General features: G+C 64.3%; 3 protein-coding genes across 6 annotated transcripts; 2 read left to right on the top strand and 1 right to left on the bottom strand.

The window, feature by feature from the left end:
• The first annotated feature begins 167 nt into the window (after nucleotides 1-167).
• On the top strand, nucleotides 168-5,453 carry SAR1A (secretion associated Ras related GTPase 1A). The gene is made up of 7 exons (XM_056351791.1): nucleotides 168-278; nucleotides 756-830; nucleotides 2,099-2,218; nucleotides 2,712-2,777; nucleotides 3,285-3,388; nucleotides 3,614-3,745; nucleotides 4,418-5,453. The coding sequence occupies exons 2-7, from the start codon at nucleotides 773-775 to the stop codon at nucleotides 4,532-4,534; spliced, it is 597 nt and encodes a 198-aa protein (XP_056207766.1). The 5' UTR covers nucleotides 168-278; nucleotides 756-772; the 3' UTR covers nucleotides 4,535-5,453.
• A 1,005-nt stretch (nucleotides 5,454-6,458) lies between these two features.
• TYSND1 (trypsin like peroxisomal matrix peptidase 1) lies at nucleotides 6,459-8,552 on the top strand. Its single transcript, XM_056351789.1, has 4 exons — nucleotides 6,459-7,557; nucleotides 7,645-7,778; nucleotides 7,862-8,047; nucleotides 8,127-8,552. Exons 1-4 carry the CDS (start codon nucleotides 6,545-6,547, stop codon nucleotides 8,336-8,338), a joined length of 1,545 nt encoding a protein of 514 aa, XP_056207764.1. The 5' UTR covers nucleotides 6,459-6,544; the 3' UTR covers nucleotides 8,339-8,552.
• Nucleotides 8,553-9,103: 551 nt separating this feature from the next.
• SPOCK2 (SPARC (osteonectin), cwcv and kazal like domains proteoglycan 2) lies at nucleotides 9,104-14,671 on the bottom strand. Of its 4 annotated transcripts, none has more exons than XM_056353024.1 (12): nucleotides 14,317-14,671; nucleotides 12,173-12,181; nucleotides 11,894-11,939; nucleotides 11,498-11,612; nucleotides 11,302-11,404; nucleotides 11,111-11,219; nucleotides 10,920-11,039; nucleotides 10,626-10,844; nucleotides 10,030-10,092; nucleotides 9,750-9,887; nucleotides 9,508-9,670; nucleotides 9,104-9,313 (listed from the first exon to the last, which is right to left on the bottom strand). In XM_056353024.1, exons 1-11 carry the CDS (start codon nucleotides 14,530-14,532, stop codon nucleotides 9,525-9,527), a joined length of 1,284 nt encoding a protein of 427 aa, XP_056208999.1. In that variant the 5' UTR covers nucleotides 14,533-14,671; the 3' UTR covers nucleotides 9,104-9,313; nucleotides 9,508-9,524. The 4 variants fall into 4 exon arrangements, with proteins under 4 accessions (XP_056208999.1, XP_056209000.1, XP_056208998.1 ...); XM_056353025.1 differs by having other exon boundaries at nucleotides 9,529-9,670; XM_056353023.1 differs by having other exon boundaries at nucleotides 9,104-9,670; nucleotides 14,317-14,670.
• Nucleotides 14,672-15,181: the final 510 nt, after the last annotated feature.

The following is a 15,181-nucleotide window of genomic DNA, read 5'->3' as shown; positions in this document are numbered from 1 at the left end:
TAACGCTGGGCCGTGCCCCCGCAGCGGGGGGCTCCGGCTGCTTGAGGCGGCCGGGCTCGAACCGGCGGCTCCGGGAGCCGGGGGCGGGCTCGAACCCGCGGCGCCCAGGCGTGGCGCGTGCCGCCGGGCGTCAGACGCACGGCCGACGTGGGGAGCCAGCGCGGCGATGCCGCCGGGCCGGAAGTGGGCGGGGCGCGTGGGGTGACGTATTTCCGGCGGGGAGCTGGCGGCTGCCGAGGAGGGGAGTCGGTGGCGCGGCGGCCCGGGGGCAGCCGGGGGTGAGCGGCGGCGGGGTCGGCCGGGCCCCGGGGGGAGCCGAGCGGCGCGGCGGGGGCCTGGCCGGGCGCGGGGCGGCGGAGGGGGGAGTGACACGCAGGCAGGGTGGGGGCGGGGCGGGGGCTAGGCCGCGCCGCCCGCCCTTGAGGCCGCCGCCGGGGCCGCCTCTCCCCGGGGCGTTCCCCCCTCCCCGCGCCGCGGGCCCAGCGGCCGCCCGGAGCCCGGGTTGCGGCGGGGGGAGGCCCACGGCGCTGAGGCCCCGGCGGGGCGGCGCTGGCCGGTGTGGTCCGGCGGCCGGCGCCTCCCCTGCCCGCTGCCGCGGTTGGCGCGGAGTTTGTCCGGGGGGGCTGGTCCCCCTCCGGCGGGACGGCTCTCCGCCTGCCTGCCTGCGCGCCGGGAGCGGAGCGGGACCGCTCCTGAGCGGTGGCATCCATCAAGGACTGAGGCTTGTAACTCTGGGTTTGCTTTTGTCCCGGCAGGCGACTAATCTTCAGCGATGTCTTTCATTTTCGAATGGATCTACAACGGCTTCAGCAGCGTGCTGCAGTTCCTAGGTAACGCCGTGCTACGTTAATTCTTAAACGGCTCAGCTCGGGCTGCACCAGCTGCCTTTGGGTTGGTTTGGCTTGTGCTACTTGCCAGTATCACTTAAAAGCTTGTGATTAAAGTGCATCTCTTTTGGAGTGTTGTGATAGCTCTGGACAGTGTAAAGTCTGGTGAGAAAGCTGTAAATCAGTAAAGGTTTTTTTACGCTAGGGGGAGAAACTTTCAGATTATTTTGAGGTGTTTGGCTCCCACTCAGTCTTTCTTCTGCCCTTTAGAAGCACTAGAGCAGCTGGGCTGATGCTAGGTGCCTGTTTAGCCCAGCCCCCTGCCCCAGGCAGATGTGCTGCTCCTCCTCCTGTCCTCCTCCTCCTGGTATCCAAGCTCACCAGCTTTGCCAGAGCTTGCCTTTATTTCTCGCTGCTGCAGCTGGTTGGCTTGCTTCTCCTCAAATTATCAGTTCCTACACCAGTCTACCCCCTGTGACATGCCTGGGGGAGCTGCTGGCCACTGACTAACACCCCCAGCACGGCCCAGATTGAAGGCTCTTTGCAGAGGTGCTGGCCAAAACATTGCCCAATCCAGGGTGACCTGTGCAGCTGGGCTGGCTGTTTCACTGCTGTGTGAACCACCCTTTCCTGAGGTGCAGGTTACGGCGAAGCTCCTCCTGCCAGAGGCATGGGTTCCAGCGGAGGAGAACAGGGTGCCTTCTGTCTGGAGTGCCTCACAAGGGTAGGGAGGGATGAGAAAAAGACGTGTTGGAAACCTAAGGGAACTTTCCTGCGGCAGATGTGTACCTGGCAGTGGGGAAAAAAAAAATCAGTTTATCTAAAGAAAATTATGTGTTGTTTCATACTTTGCACTTTTCCTTCAGCAACTTGCTGCTATCTTTTATTAATTTATTCAGTTTTTCACATTTAAATACCCCTTTGGGATGACAGATTGATCCATAACCCATGGCACATAAGTAATGCTTTGCTGCACACTCTTCTGCTGGGTTGTATCTGAAAAAAGAATCCATTACTCATAGAAATACAAGCTTATAAAATGTCCGTTGTTGTAGACGTGACCTTACGTTACCTTAGTAAAAGCCAGTTGAAGCTGTGCACTTTTTTCCCCTGTTGTTGTGTCCATGCTGGAAGTACTGTAGATGCACAGGGAGGAGCATAGCTGTGGGAGAGGAGTTCATATATAAACAGCGGCAAGCGTGGCAGGGTTTCTGCTCGCGTGCCGAGGGAAGCCTGCTGGAGTTTTTCACACTCGTTTGTTTTCCTTCCAGGTTTGTACAAGAAGTCTGGAAAACTTGTGTTCCTGGGCTTGGATAACGCAGGCAAAACCACTCTGCTGCACATGCTCAAAGATGACAGGCTGGGTCAGCATGTCCCGACACTACATCCCAGTAAGTCTGCCAGCGGCTGAGCCCCGCCTGCCTCCTGGCGTGGTTTTTCCTCTTGAATTTTGGGGTCACGGTGTTGAAAGATGCCTCGGTGATAGCTCTGCGTTGGGGCGGCAGATTTTAAGAGTCTTAAAAAGGCATTTGAGGTTGCACGTTGGTTGCCCAAGCTGAAGTGGTTTTGCGTTTTTCTCTCAAATACAAAATGGAGAGCCTGAGAACTGGCATGGTTTGATTAATATGACTTGCCTCTCTTGGGGAGGGTGTGAGTTTCTAACAAACTGTGTAATAAAGTATAATAACTGCAGATTAATAAGTATGGTGGTTTTGCAAAAAGACTATTTCAGTCACTGAATTCTACATGAAATTCAGGGAATTGCTGAATTCTATAGGCTGTCTTATATGAGGACCATGTGTGTGATGTTAACTTGAGTCCCCAGGAAATTCTGGCTGTGACGGCTTCCTTTATTTTCCTGAAACTCTTATTTTTACTTTTCAGCATCAGAGGAGCTGACGATTGCTGGAATGACCTTTACAACTTTCGATCTGGGTGGACATGAACAAGGTAAAAGTCAAGCTGCTGAGTGGGAGACACCAAATGAGGTCAGCCTTCCGATTTCCAGCAAGTTCTCCAGCCACCTTAGGAAAAATCTACCAAAAAGTGATACTGAAAAGTGATAGCAGTTAGCAGTGCCTATTTATTTGCTGCCTGAATTTGTTTAGGATTAGCTCTAGGATGCCAGTTGTTTCAGTGGTTCGGTACTTCTACTTAATTCTGGCAGTAAGGGTTTTCAGACTTTTTGTTTTTCCTTTCATACACAAAAGTATTAGAAAAAAGGTGCCCTGGCTAAAAAACCAGCCTTGGTTGCCGAGGCTTACTTCTGAAAGCAGAGAGAGTTTAACTGGTTTTTGGAACTGTGGGGTGTGCAGCCTCAGCCCATCCCTTCACCAGAAGGTCTCCTCTTGCCTTGAGGAAACGATAGCGAAGTGGGTGGCTCCTTTTTGGGTGTTGTTTTCCTTCTGCTTCAGGTAGTGTTTTCACTGGGCAGTGTTTGTCACTTCTGTCTTCCAGCTCGCCGGGTCTGGAAGAACTACCTGCCAGCCATCAATGGGATCGTCTTCCTGGTGGACTGTGCAGATCACTCGCGTCTTATGGAATCCAAAGTTGAACTTAATGTAAATACTCTTTTTTTTTTTTTTTTTTAAGTTTTGAAATGGCCTGTGGGTTTAGATAGGACCTGCTTCTCAGAAGCCTTTCCAGAGAGACTCCTCTTCCGCAGGAGTGCTGTAGCACCAAAAAGTGGCCCTTGTTGATCACAGAGCTTGAACAAAAAAATATTTGCCTCAAATGCTGAATGTTTTTCCTGCCTCTGCTTAGCTCTTCTCCCATCTTGCACGCAGGCGCTAATGACAGACGAAACAATATCCAATGTGCCAATCCTTATCTTGGGTAACAAAATCGACAGACCAGAGGCCATCAGTGAGGAGAAACTGCGGGAGATCTTTGGGCTCTACGGACAGACCACAGGAAAGGTAGGCAGGCATCCAGATCTTGGATCGGCCACAAGCAAGGGAGGGCTCACGTGTTTGGTTGCAAAACGAGACCCTGTCCGGGAACTGACTTGAGCTGTTCCTGTGAGTTTGTCCATGATACTGACCAAGGTGAATCGTTCTAATAGTAATAATGGTGATGATGATGCCCTCAGGCAAGTTTTGAGAGTGCCAGAATTGTTCAAAACACAGTACCTCTACAACAATCGGGGGATTAGGTATCAAGCTGGTGTTGTAACATATTGCCAGGCACTTCTGCCTTTGTTACTCTGTATTTCCACGGTTACCCATGTAGTAATTTTTTTCAGTGTTTAAAAACAGTACAGTTAGAGAGAATTGATCAGAAATGCTGAGGGACAGTAGCAAAACACCACAAGGCTACTCCTGGTGCTAGCTTATCCACACCTTCTTGTATCACACTGCCAGGTGCTGCAGGTACATCAGACTGTGCCTTGAAAATGGTTTCTAATGCCCGTTCTTCCCCACTGCCGGCTCCAAAGGTCTGGGGGACAGGTCCCGCCTGCAAAGGAGCTGGTGTGCGGTGGAGAGGGGGAATTCCTTGGGCTGAGAGGGGTTTCTCTAGGCAGCAGTGACTCAGTTGCTGCCCCAAGGGCGGCAGCAGTGCAGTTCTGACTCCTCTTTGGATTTCCCTAGGGAAACGTGCCACTGAAAGACCTGAACGCGCGCCCCATGGAAGTGTTCATGTGCAGCGTGCTAAAGAGGCAAGGCTACGGCGAAGGCTTCCGTTGGCTATCACAGTACATTGACTGATACTTGGACGGACACAAGAGTTACTCCTCTGGACTGATCCTGTTCACAGCTTCCTACGGACTTTTCTATTAGAACATGGAAGGCTTTCCGACCGCATAACTGGCATTGACCAAGAGACTCCTGGTTTTCGGCTGCCCTATCACACAGTGGTGACACAACTCTTTTTCCACGTGACGGGGAGACAGCACCGTTCTGCACGCGGGTGCAAGTTGTCCCTTTCAGTTCGGTTACAGCGGGGCTGGCGTGATCTGGGAAGTAAAGCTCTGCACGCTGCACTGTAACAGCTGAAAAAGAGAGCACGTCTCACCACTGTGGTTAATTGACTTAAAAAAAACAAACAAAAAAAAAAGAAAAACAATTATATTTTTTAAAGAAAGTGTTAATGTAAACAGCATCCCTTCTAACTTTTTAGTTTTAACGTTCATCTTGTTTAGTCCAGAGTCTGGTTAGGGTTTTTTAAAAACATATTTAACGATCTTTAGATATTTCACAAATTACTGAACCAAGGTATCACAATATTAGAAGTCCTCAATAAAGATAGCATTTGGGCTTAACCGAGCTGTAGGGTGGCTGTGCTGTGTCACGCTGACTGACAACGACGAGGGTGCCGTTGGGACTGACGTGTGCAATCTGAGCTTCTTTAGTTTACAGGCTTTTGTGTAGTCGGAGGGGAGCATCCGTGAGCACGCCTGGTTTAGGTGCTTGGCAGTGGTGACCGGCGCTCGCTCCCAGTGGGATGGGCCACCCGAGCCGCCACCTGGTTCCCCCGCGGCCGGGCCTTCAGTCGAGGGTGTCAAGTCCTCCGGCTGTGCCGTCACAGTAAGAACCACAAAGCTGTTTTGGTGGTTTAGCATGGAAGTGTTGGCATTTGCATATCATGAGGTTATTAATGTAGACTAAACCAGTTTCTTTTATACTCTACAGTTTTTGTTTTGGTTTTTTTTTGTCTGAAGTTTCGTCGCTGTCTAGCGCTCATTTTCAGTTAAATAAAAGACATGTCTCTCTCCTCCGAAGGGGTGGCGATCCTCAGTCTAGCCCAGGGCTGGCTGCGCTGCCCTTCGGCGGTCAGGCACACGGGCCGGCCACGGCTGTCGCTGGCGGAACAGATGAAACAAGCGGGAAGAACGCACTTGCTGTGCCGAGTCGTCGTCTTTGGCCAGGCCGCTCCCGCGCGGGCAGCGACGAGTGCTTGACATCGATGGACGTGACAGCCCAGGCTCGAAGCCGCCTTCAGCGTCGCCCCAGAGCAGCGGGAAGTGCTGGCAGCGAGGCTTTGGCAGGTGGCGCGGCTCGGGGACAGACCCGCACCTCTGCAGAAGCGGAGCGTGCTGCCCGGCCGTGCCTCCCGCGCTGGGGACCCCGGCGAGGCCTTCCCGCCGAGGAGGGGGGGAGGGCTGCGGTGGGGGGAGCTGAGGCCCGGGGGGGGGCTTGTGTGCCTCCGGGCTGGTAAGCGGGCAAAGCTGGTGGCCCGCGGGAGCCGGCGGAGGCTTTGCGACAGCCCCGCACCGAGGCCGGCGGCGCCTGCCGCTTGCTCCCCGCGCCCCCGGAGCTCTGGCCCCGTCAAAGGGACCCCGCAGGCCCCGGCGCCGCTCTCCGCGGCCAGGCTGCGGCTTTGGGGCGCCCCCGAGAGGCGCCCCCGCCCCGGGCACCGCGCCTGCAGCCGGGGCGGTGACTGCGCGGTGGGGGCGGGGCTGCCGGGCGGGGGCGGGGCTGCGGCGCGGGGGCGGGGCCCGGCCCCCGCGGGGGCGGTCGCAGCGAAGCGCGGCCCGGCCCGGCCCGGCGCGGCGGTGAGCGGCCCCGGCGCCGCCCGCCCCGCCACGTCGCACGGCCCGCCCCGCCCCGCGCCGCCGCCAATGGGGAGGGCGCCGGGCCCCGCCGCCGCCAATGGGCGCGGGGGCGGGGCGAGGGGCGGGGCCGGCGGCGAGCGGGCCGGCGCACCCGGGGCCGCGCCGCGCTGCGTTGCCCCGGCGCCGCCCGCGGTCAGCCGGGGCCCGGCCGCCGGCCGCCGCCATGGCGGAGGAACAGGCCTGCTGCGCCGTCAGCGTCTCCGGCCTGCCCGCCGGCCCCAAGGCGGCCGCCGGCCCCTGGAGCTGCAGCGGGGTGGTGCTGAGCCGCGGCCCCGGGCTGGTGCTGTGCCAGGGCGCCGTCTTCACCCCCTTCCTGCGGGACGGCCCCGCCGCCTGGACCCGGCCCCGCGCCCTGATGCCCGACGCCCTCCAGCCTCGCCCGCGCCTCCAGGTCCTACAGCCGCCGGCGCCCCCGGGCCCCGACGCCCCGGCGGCCTCGACGGGCAGCGTGCGGCGGCACGAGGCACGGCTGCTGGCGCTGGTGCCCTGCGGCGCCTTCCGGCGGGCGCTGGCGCGGGCCTTCGGCACGGCGGAGCAGTGGCGCTTCGGCGGGGAGGCGGCGGGGGACGACCCGCGGGCCCTGCACTGGTTCGCCTGGCTGCGGGTGCCCGGCCTGGACCGCCCGGGCGGCGGCTGGACGGCCCTGGCGAGCGCCGGCCGCCTGCGCAAGGGCGAGGGGCTACTGGCCTGCGGCTCCCCCTTCGGCGCCCTCTGCCCCGACCTCTTCCTCAACACGCTGAGCAGGGGCGTAGTGAGCAACCTGGCTGGGGAGGAGAACGCCCTCGTCCTGACGGATGCCCGCTGCCTGCCTGGCACCGAGGGCGGCGGCGCCTTCCTGCCCTCGCCTGCCGGGCCGCGCCTGGTGGCCGTCATCGCCGCCGCCTTCTGCTGGAGGGGCGCCGAGTGGGTCGGGCTGACGCTGCTCTGCTCCCTGGCCGCCATCCTACGCAGCAGCACCGGCGTCCTGAGCGCGGTCGGGGCCGCGGGGCCACCGGGGCCGGGGGCCGCGGTGCAGACGGGCAGCCTGTGGGCCCCCCTGGGCTGGGCGGCGCTGGTGGAGTGCGGGGCGGCGTGGGGCTCGGGCGTGCTGCTGGGCCCCCGGCTGCTCCTCACCTGCCGGCACGTGGTGGAGGCGCGTGTCCCGCTCCGTGTGACACTGGCGCCCGGCCCCGGCCGGTGAGTGTGGTGGCAGGCGTCCCCGCCTCGACACCCCCTTGTCCTCCATCCCCCCCCACCGTGACATCTCGTGTGCCGTGTCTCCAGGGCTGCTGCCGGCCTTGGGGGCCGCGTGGTATTCGCCACCGAAGAATCATCCCCCTTTGACGTGGCGGTAGTGGAGCTGGAGGAGAGCGTGCCGGGCTTCGTCCCCCCATGCCTGGCAGACACCTTCCTCCCAGGTAAGAGGAGGCCCGGGGGGGGTGGGGGTGCCCAGGTGGGGGCGGAGGTCACCACCTTGCACCCACCTGCCCCCCCACCCCAGGTGAGGAAGTGACTGTGGTGGGCTTCGGGGCTCTGGGACGGGCGTGCGGCCCCTCAGTGACAGCGGGGGTCCTCTCGGCCGTGGTGGCGGTGGCCGGGCGCCCCGTCATGCTGCAGACCACCTGCGCTGTTCATGGAGGGTCCAGCGGCGGCCCTCTCGTCTCCTCCCGCAGTGGACACCTCCTCGGTAAGCTGGGGGTCTGCCGTGGGGGGGGATGTCCCTTGGCCAGACCTGGTGATGCGGACATTGCTTCTCTCCCCATCAGGGATCGTAGCCAGCAACACCCGGGACACTGATGCGGGGGCCATCTACCCCCACCTCAACTTCTGCATCCCCGTCACCATCCTGCAGCCCCCCATCGCACGCTACCTCCACACCGGCAACCCCGATGCCTTTGCCGGGCTCAACCAGGCGGGTGAGGGGGTGCAGGCGGCCTGGCGGCTCCAGCGGCAGCCAGGACCCCCCAGCAAGCTCTGACCCGCCTCCCAGGGGACTTGTGCCAGGGACAGGGCTGCCACCTCCCTTCTTAGGCCCCAGTGGTGTGAGGGCCGAGCGCCTGGATCCTGGGGTGGGGGGCATGGTGCGGTGCCTTTGCCAGCTGCTGGCAACCCCAGACTGGCTGGGGAGGAGTTTGGGGTTGGTTTTGTTTTATTTTCTTTTCTCCCTGGAGCCATAAATGCTGTGAGCTGAGGCCCTGGTGTCCCGTGGTGCCGAACTGCCGGGGTGGCGGTGGGGCAGCAGGTGACTGAGGTCTTGGTTGGGGTGTGGGTTGGATTGGGAGGGTCCCTGTAAGGGATTTTCGGGGTCCTGGTTGGCAGGGGAGGGGCGGGGGTGGCTGTTCCAGTTGGGGTCCAGGACGGGGAGCAATGGCAGTTCTGGGTCCTGCTATGGCTCAGGGCCCTGGGGTGGGGGGTGTCAGTTTGGGGTTGGGATCCTGGAGAGGATCAGGGGCTGGGGGGTCGGGGCACAGTTGGTGCTGGGACGCTGGGGGGGGGAGGTTGTTCCAGCCCCACGGCAGTTGAGTCTGGGGACCAAACTCGGGGGCGCTGGCAGGTGCACCCCCACCCCTGACCCCTCTACCCCAACCACCCCAGCCCACCCAAACTGAGGGGCAGCAGCAGGGCACCACCAGCAGCCCTGATGCCCCCCACAGGGGGGGAACCCCCCAGCACCCCGTGCAGGGCTGGTGGGTGCAGGCAGGGCCTGGGGGGGGTTGCGGGGGGAGGAACGGGCAGGCGAGGGTTTGACACAGCACGGGGTATTTATTTCACAGCCGCTACACAACGCCGGGGCCGGGGTGTCCACGCAAGCACAGCATGGGGTGGGGGATGTGGGGCAGCTTATCTATGGGGGTTTGTTGTTGGTTTTGGGTTTTTTCCTTTTTTTCCCACTTTTATTAGCGCCGTTTGCCCGGTTGAAGACCACGCAGCAGCACACTAGGCCTACAAGGCTCTACCCAAAAAAAAAAAAAGCTCAAATTCGCACAAGTGCGGCCCCCGCCCCACTCGCCCCCTCCCCGGGCGAGCAGCCCGACACCCTGTCCCACACGGGGGCCGGGGGGGCTGCACCCACCCCATGCCACACCGGCAGCAGGGGGGTCATGGGGACCCCCAGCTGGGGGGCTGCCGCCCGGCCGTGCCGCCCACCGGGCTCTCTTGCTTCTCTACCAGATGTAGCCGCCGTCATCGCCCTCGCCCGCTTCACCCTCCTCTTCCTCGCCTTCCTCGCCCGCCTCCTCCGGCTCCTTCTCCTCCTCGTCCTCCCAGCCCACGCTGCTCCCAAAGTCGCCTGAAAACCCCGCCGCCTCCTCTGCGGGGGCGAGGGGCAGAGGCTCACAGCTGGTTCCTGGGCTGTGGCCCTCCCCCCCCAGCTCCCACCCTGCGCTCACCGCAGTCGGGGCTGCCACGGCCACGGGTGCCCGTCAGCTCGGCGCCGTGCTGGTCCACACACCAGCACTCCCCGCCGCCCGGCTCACACTGTGCCCGCCGGTAGTACCCATCCTCGTCGCAGCTGGGGATGAAGGTGCCTGCAGGGAAGCGATGACCCCCCCCCGCCCACCCCCAAACACATGCAGTGCAAGAGCCCCCCGCGGAGCTCCCCATCCTCATTCCCAGCCCACCTGTACGGGGCCTTGCCGGGGGACAGGGGCCCCAGGACCCCCCACTCACCCGGCTTTTTTTTGGCTGCTTCTTGGATCTGAATCTTCTCCAGCTCCCGGAGACAGGGCGGCTCTGCAGCACCCCACGCTGCTCTTAGGGGGGGGGCGCAGCACACCCGCGGCGGGCATCCCTGACCCCACGGCACACGCCCCCGGCTGCCGCAGCATGCCTTCCCCTATGGTGTGCATCCCCCCTCGGCCTGTGACACGCACCCCCCCCCCAAACCCTGCAGCATGCATCCCCGTGCTGTGCACACCCCCCCCGTGGTGTGCCTCCCTGCGACCCCACAGCATGCACATCCCCTATCCCCCAGTGTGCAGCCCCCCCACCCCACAGCACGCATTCCCCACGAACCCACAGTGTACGTCCCCCCAAGTACCGTGGCACGCACCCCTCCCGTGATTTGCATCCCCTCCAGACCCCGTGGCAAGCATCCCCCCCCCCCCGCAACCCCACAGCATGGAGTCCCTGCGACCCCACGGTGTGCATCCCCCCCGGCATGCACCCCCCAACCCTGCCGTGTGCATCCTCCCGACCCCACCGTGTACATCCCCACACCACCCCCCCCCACCCAAGCACGCACCCCCCGCCCCGGCGCAACGCACTTTCCCTCCAGAAGCAGAAGCACCACTCGGGAGCGGAGACGCGGCCGTCCTTGGAGGTGTCACAGGAGTTGAAGAAGGCGCGGATGCACACCTCATACTTGTCCAGGTTGATGGCGGCCAGCTCGGTCGCCTCCAGGAAGAGATCCCCGCTCGTGTCCAGCCGGGCAAACATCCATCCCACCGCCTCCTTGCAGCTGGCCGCCACGCTCCTCTCCAGCGCTGCGGGGCGGGATGCGGCCCATGGCTGCCCAGCTCCCTCCCGGGGAGAGCTCCCCGCGCAGAGGGGACACGTACCGCTGGCGGGGCTGGCGGGGAGGCCACCGGAGCCGTTCTGCTTGGCGTTCTCCTTCAGGAGCTGGAACCAGTCACGCAGCCGGTCTCCCAGGTCAGCCAGGTCCTGCCCAGTGCACGGCTCTGGGGCGGGGAGCGGTGGCGTCAGGCCAGGCAGGTTCGGGGCCGCCCCCGGAGCCCCCCGCCCTGCTCACCTTGCTTGCCGCCGCCGGCGGGGCTGTGCGGGGTTGGGCAGGGGCATTGCCCCTCACACCGCACCGTCAGCTGCTTGCTGGCCAGGCAAGCCTGCTGCTCCAGCTTGCACTGTGGGGTGGCAGTGGGACGTCGGCGGGGGGGGACACAGCGCAGTGTCCCCCTCCCTGCAGCGAGGTGCCATCGTCCTTACCGCCGAGCTGTAGGTGTGGCCATCGGAACCGCAGACGGCAGCGAGCGGGGCAGCGTGGCAGGGCTTGCAGCTCCCATGCCCCTTGGTGCCCAGTGGCTTGATTCTGCACAGGGCGAGAGGCATGGGGGCATGGTGCCGAGCCCCCGCCTCAGCTCCCCGCTGCGGCCGGCTCAGCCCCGGCCCCCTGCCCTCCTACCTGTGCTCCAGCTTCTTGCGGCTGATGCACATGGCGCGCTGGTAGCCCTGCGCCACGCACACCTTGTGCCGGCTGCACTTCACCTTCTGGCAGGGGTCCTTGGTGGTGTCCAGGGCTGGGGGGGTAGAGAGGGGCCGGGGCAGGCAGGGACTCCGGGGGAGCCCCAGCAGTGCTGGCCACCCGCCGGCCTGGCACAAAGCACCATTCAAGCTGCAGCTGGGCAGCCGCCACGGCACCAGCTGCCGCTTCCCGGCACACACCAGCCCCACTGCTGCTCCCAGCCGGAAGGGAAAAGCCCGGGGGGTGTGGGCAGAAAGTGTCCCCACCACCACGCCAGCTGGCACCGAGCCCCCTGCGCCCCATCCCAAACACATCCCAGCTCCATCCCAGCGATACCTTCATCCCCGGGCTGGTTGTCCTCCCAGCTCTTAATGTAGTCATCCTGCAAAGGGGGGAGAGCTGGGATGAGTGCAGGCCGTGGGAGAGGTGACCCCGGGCCAGGTGTGCTACCACCCTGCTGAGGGCCGCTGGCCCAGCAAGGCTCCCTCTACACACACGTGCACTGCACACACACCCTGGCACCCCCACAGCGGGACGGGAGTAAGCAGGCATGGGGAGCAGCCTCCCCCCCAACAGCGGGCTGCCACCTCGGCGAGGCAGCCCCTTGATGCTCACCTCCACCTCCTGGCAGCACAGCGGTGAGACGGCCCGGCCAACACCAAAAAAAGAGAAAAAGAGAGCGCCCACTGTCAGCTCTGGGGCAGCCCAGCCCACAGTGACAGGCACCCTGTGCCACTTGGGCACCCCAACCTTCCGAGGTGCCCAAAGCTCTCGTCACCAGCCCCAGATGTCACCGGTGCCCACTGTCAATAAGCTCGCCCATCTCTGGCTCCAGACCTATAATCCTGGAGAGCCTTTACACAGGATAAAACCTTCCCCCATCATCCCTTGGCTGGCCGGGAAAGGCAGGGAACAGGGACGGAAGAGGCACGGGGTGGAGGAAGCCCCTGGGAGCCCAGCAAGGCCCCACCGGGATCCCCATGGGGTGATGGTCCTCATGCTGCCACCCCAGTTTTTCAGCAGCGAGCCCAGGAGCAGGCTAAGATGGTTGTTGCTGCCTGGGGAGGCAGAGCTGCTCCGGCGGGGCCCCAAAAGCATCCTGAGGGCGGAGGGGAGCAGCAGGGATTCAAACCCTCCCAACAGGCGGCATTGCTCGCCCCGCAGGATGCTCTGGGGTGGGTTTGTGATAAGGCAGGAGCACCTCTGCCACCCCAGGGAGGATGGGCAGGGTTTTGGATGGCAGCTTGGAGCGGAGGCGCAGGAGGCAGCTCCGGAAGGGTTGCCTCTTGCTCCGGCGCAGCGGCGTTTGCACCGCAATCGATAGCCCGCGTTCCCGTGCCGTGATTAGTAACACTGCGGCGCCCGGCAGCTCCCTGCGGTGCCAGCGGCCTCCTCCCTGCTGCACGGCAGGTCGTGCTCCCCCCCACCAGCGCTGCTTTGCTGAAAAACCCACAAATCCATAGGATTTGCTTATTAATCCGCACTAACCGCCAGCAGGGCTGCAGCCCCCCGGCCCAGCAGCCCTGGCACTGCTGGGCGGGCCCCACACGTGCTGCTAGCACTGGGGAGGGGGGTCTCTCGGCCCCAAACCCCTCCAGGGATGCCCAGTGCCATGGGGGGATGGGCACACGTGCTCCCCCTTGAGCATCTGCAGCCAGCTGAGGTCCCAGGTGCCCAGCGCTGGTGTCGGCCAGCCAGGTATGTCGCTGGCGGGGGTCTCCAGGGAGGTGTTCACCCCCTTCCCTTGCGCCCTCTGCTGTGCTCTGCCCCCCTAACTGGTTTATCTGGGGGGGGGCGGTGTCCCCCGCCCTGCCCCGCGCTGAGGCACATCTCCCAGCGGCGCATCCTTGCTGCCAAGGTGAACCCGAGTGCGCATCCGAACAAAGAGCAAGGGGCTGGCTGGGGCGGGGGGCGGCTCGGGGTGCACCCCCTCCCCGCTCGGCTGCTGCAGGCCCCCTGCCCCCCCCGCGGGTGGGGCTGCAGTGCTGTGCCCCTGCCCTGCAGGACACGAGCTGGGGTGTGAAATGAGCCCAGGAAAGATCCCCGGCCGCCCCATAAAATTAAGGGCTGGAACCAAATGCCGTTGAGGCTGCTGGTAAGAGCTGCGTAAAAGCACGGGGTTACGGGGTCCTGAGCCCAGTGTGCCAGGTCACCTGCGCCGCTCCAGCAGCGGCTGCATCCTCACGCTCCCTGCTTTGCGTCCCCCCATCCCCGGGGACCCCCACCCCAGGGCCGTCCGCGGCACCCGGCAGGGCTCAGGGGAGCGGGATGCGGGGGGCTGCCCGCGCCCCGAGCTGCGCTGATCTGTCACCGAGCGGCCGAGCGGCGCAGCCCCCCCCCCGCCCACAAAGGGCCTGCCGGTGCCCCTGCCTGGGCCCGACGCGGTGCGTTGGGGACAGGGTGCGGGGGACAGCACCCCCACGTCCCTGCCGAGGCTGGCTTTGGCATCGAGCCCTGGCCGCGGTGGCCTCAGCATCAGCCACGCCAGCTTTGGCGGCGGGCACGGTGGCAGCGGCGCTGGCGCTGCCGAAGCCGGTGAGCATCCCCCGGGTACCGGGGCCGACGGCCGCCCACGGCCGCAGCGGGCGGCGGCGGGATGCGGGTAGCGGCGAGCATCCCCGGCCGCCTGCGGCGGGGCCGGGGGAGGGTCGTGCTGCGGCAGCCGCAGCGGCGGGGCGGGGAGGGGGCTCCCGGTGCCCGGCGGCGCGTCCCGTGCCCGCCCCCTGCCCGGCCTCGCCCCGCTGCCGGCTCGGACTCACGTCTCGGAAGCGGTTCCAGTGCTTGATCCTGCCGCCGTACTGGGAGATGGAGGAGAGCCACTGCTCGTCCTCCATGAAATTGCCGGGGCTTTCCCCCGCCACGGCGGGCCCGGGGCCGGTGGCGGGGCCGGCGGCGGGCCCGGGGCCGGCGGCGGCGGCGTGCAGGAGCAGGGCCAGCAGGGCCAGCAGGGCGCGGCGCCCGCCGCAGCCCCGCATGCTGCCGCAGCGCCGGGGGGAGCGGGCGGCGCGGCGGGAGGGGAGCGGAGCGGTGCGGTGCGGTGCGGAGCGGTGCGCACGGGGAGGCGCCGGCGGCGAGTGCGGCCGCGGGGCGGCACCGGGCGGCACCGGCGGGAGGGCCGGGGCGGGGCCTCCGCCGCGCCCGCCGCACCTGCGCGCCGGCACCGAGGCGGAGGAGCCGCCGCCGCGGCACGGCCGCAGCCCCGGTCCCTGCCCTGTCCCCATCCCACATCCCGTGCCCCTGCCACATCCCTGTCCTGCACCCCTCATCCCTGGTCCCTACCATGTCACCATCCCACGTCCTCTGTCCCTGCCCTGTTCCCAGCCTGCATGCCATCTCCCAGCTGTGCTCCCACGCTGCATCCCCTGACCCCGCCAGGCCCCCACTCTGCAGGCCTCAACCTCCACCCCCACCAAATCCCTATCCTGGAATATCTGTTTTCCCCACCTTCTAGCCTGTCCCCATCCTATATCCTCTGTCCCTGTCATGTCCCCACCCTGCATCCTCTGTCCCTGTGGTCCTTCGGCCACCCTGCAGAGAATTTTGGGCCTCTGGGGAAGATGCCCACCGCTGCCCCAAGGCAGGTCACAGAGTGGAGTGGGGCAGGTGGGTTTCACACCACTGTTT

The sequence above is a fragment of the Falco biarmicus genome, chromosome 9 (assembly GCF_023638135.1).
Source record: "Falco biarmicus isolate bFalBia1 chromosome 9, bFalBia1.pri, whole genome shotgun sequence".
Lineage (NCBI taxonomy): Eukaryota > Metazoa > Chordata > Aves > Falconiformes > Falconidae > Falco > Falco biarmicus.
The sequence above is the reverse complement of the archived record's forward strand: the minus strand, read 5'-3'. Positions and strand labels throughout refer to the sequence as shown.

Coding starts and splice junctions, on each gene's coding strand:
- SAR1A (XM_056351791.1), top strand. CDS start 773: ATGTCTTTCATTTTCGAATGGATCTACAACGGCTTCAGCAGCGTGCTG. Junction 831..2,098: donor CAGCGTGCTGCAGTTCCTAG/GTAACGCCGTGC, acceptor TTTTCCTTCCAG/GTTTGTACAAGAAGTCTGGA. Junction 3,389..3,613: donor AATCCAAAGTTGAACTTAAT/GTAAATACTCTT, acceptor TCTTGCACGCAG/GCGCTAATGACAGACGAAAC.
- TYSND1 (XM_056351789.1), top strand. CDS start 6,545: ATGGCGGAGGAACAGGCCTGCTGCGCCGTCAGCGTCTCCGGCCTGCCC. Junction 7,558..7,644: donor CTGGCGCCCGGCCCCGGCCG/GTGAGTGTGGTG, acceptor CCGTGTCTCCAG/GGCTGCTGCCGGCCTTGGGG. Junction 8,048..8,126: donor CCGCAGTGGACACCTCCTCG/GTAAGCTGGGGG, acceptor TCTCCCCATCAG/GGATCGTAGCCAGCAACACC.
- SPOCK2 (XM_056353024.1), bottom strand. CDS start 14,532: ATGCGGGGCTGCGGCGGGCGCCGCGCCCTGCTGGCCCTGCTGGCCCTG. Junction 10,845..10,919: donor CCCCGCCAGCCCCGCCAGCG/GTACGTGTCCCC, acceptor CCCGCCCCGCAG/CGCTGGAGAGGAGCGTGGCG. Junction 10,093..10,625: donor CTTCTGCTTCTGGAGGGAAA/GTGCGTTGCGCC, acceptor GGGGTGCTGCAG/AGCCGCCCTGTCTCCGGGAG.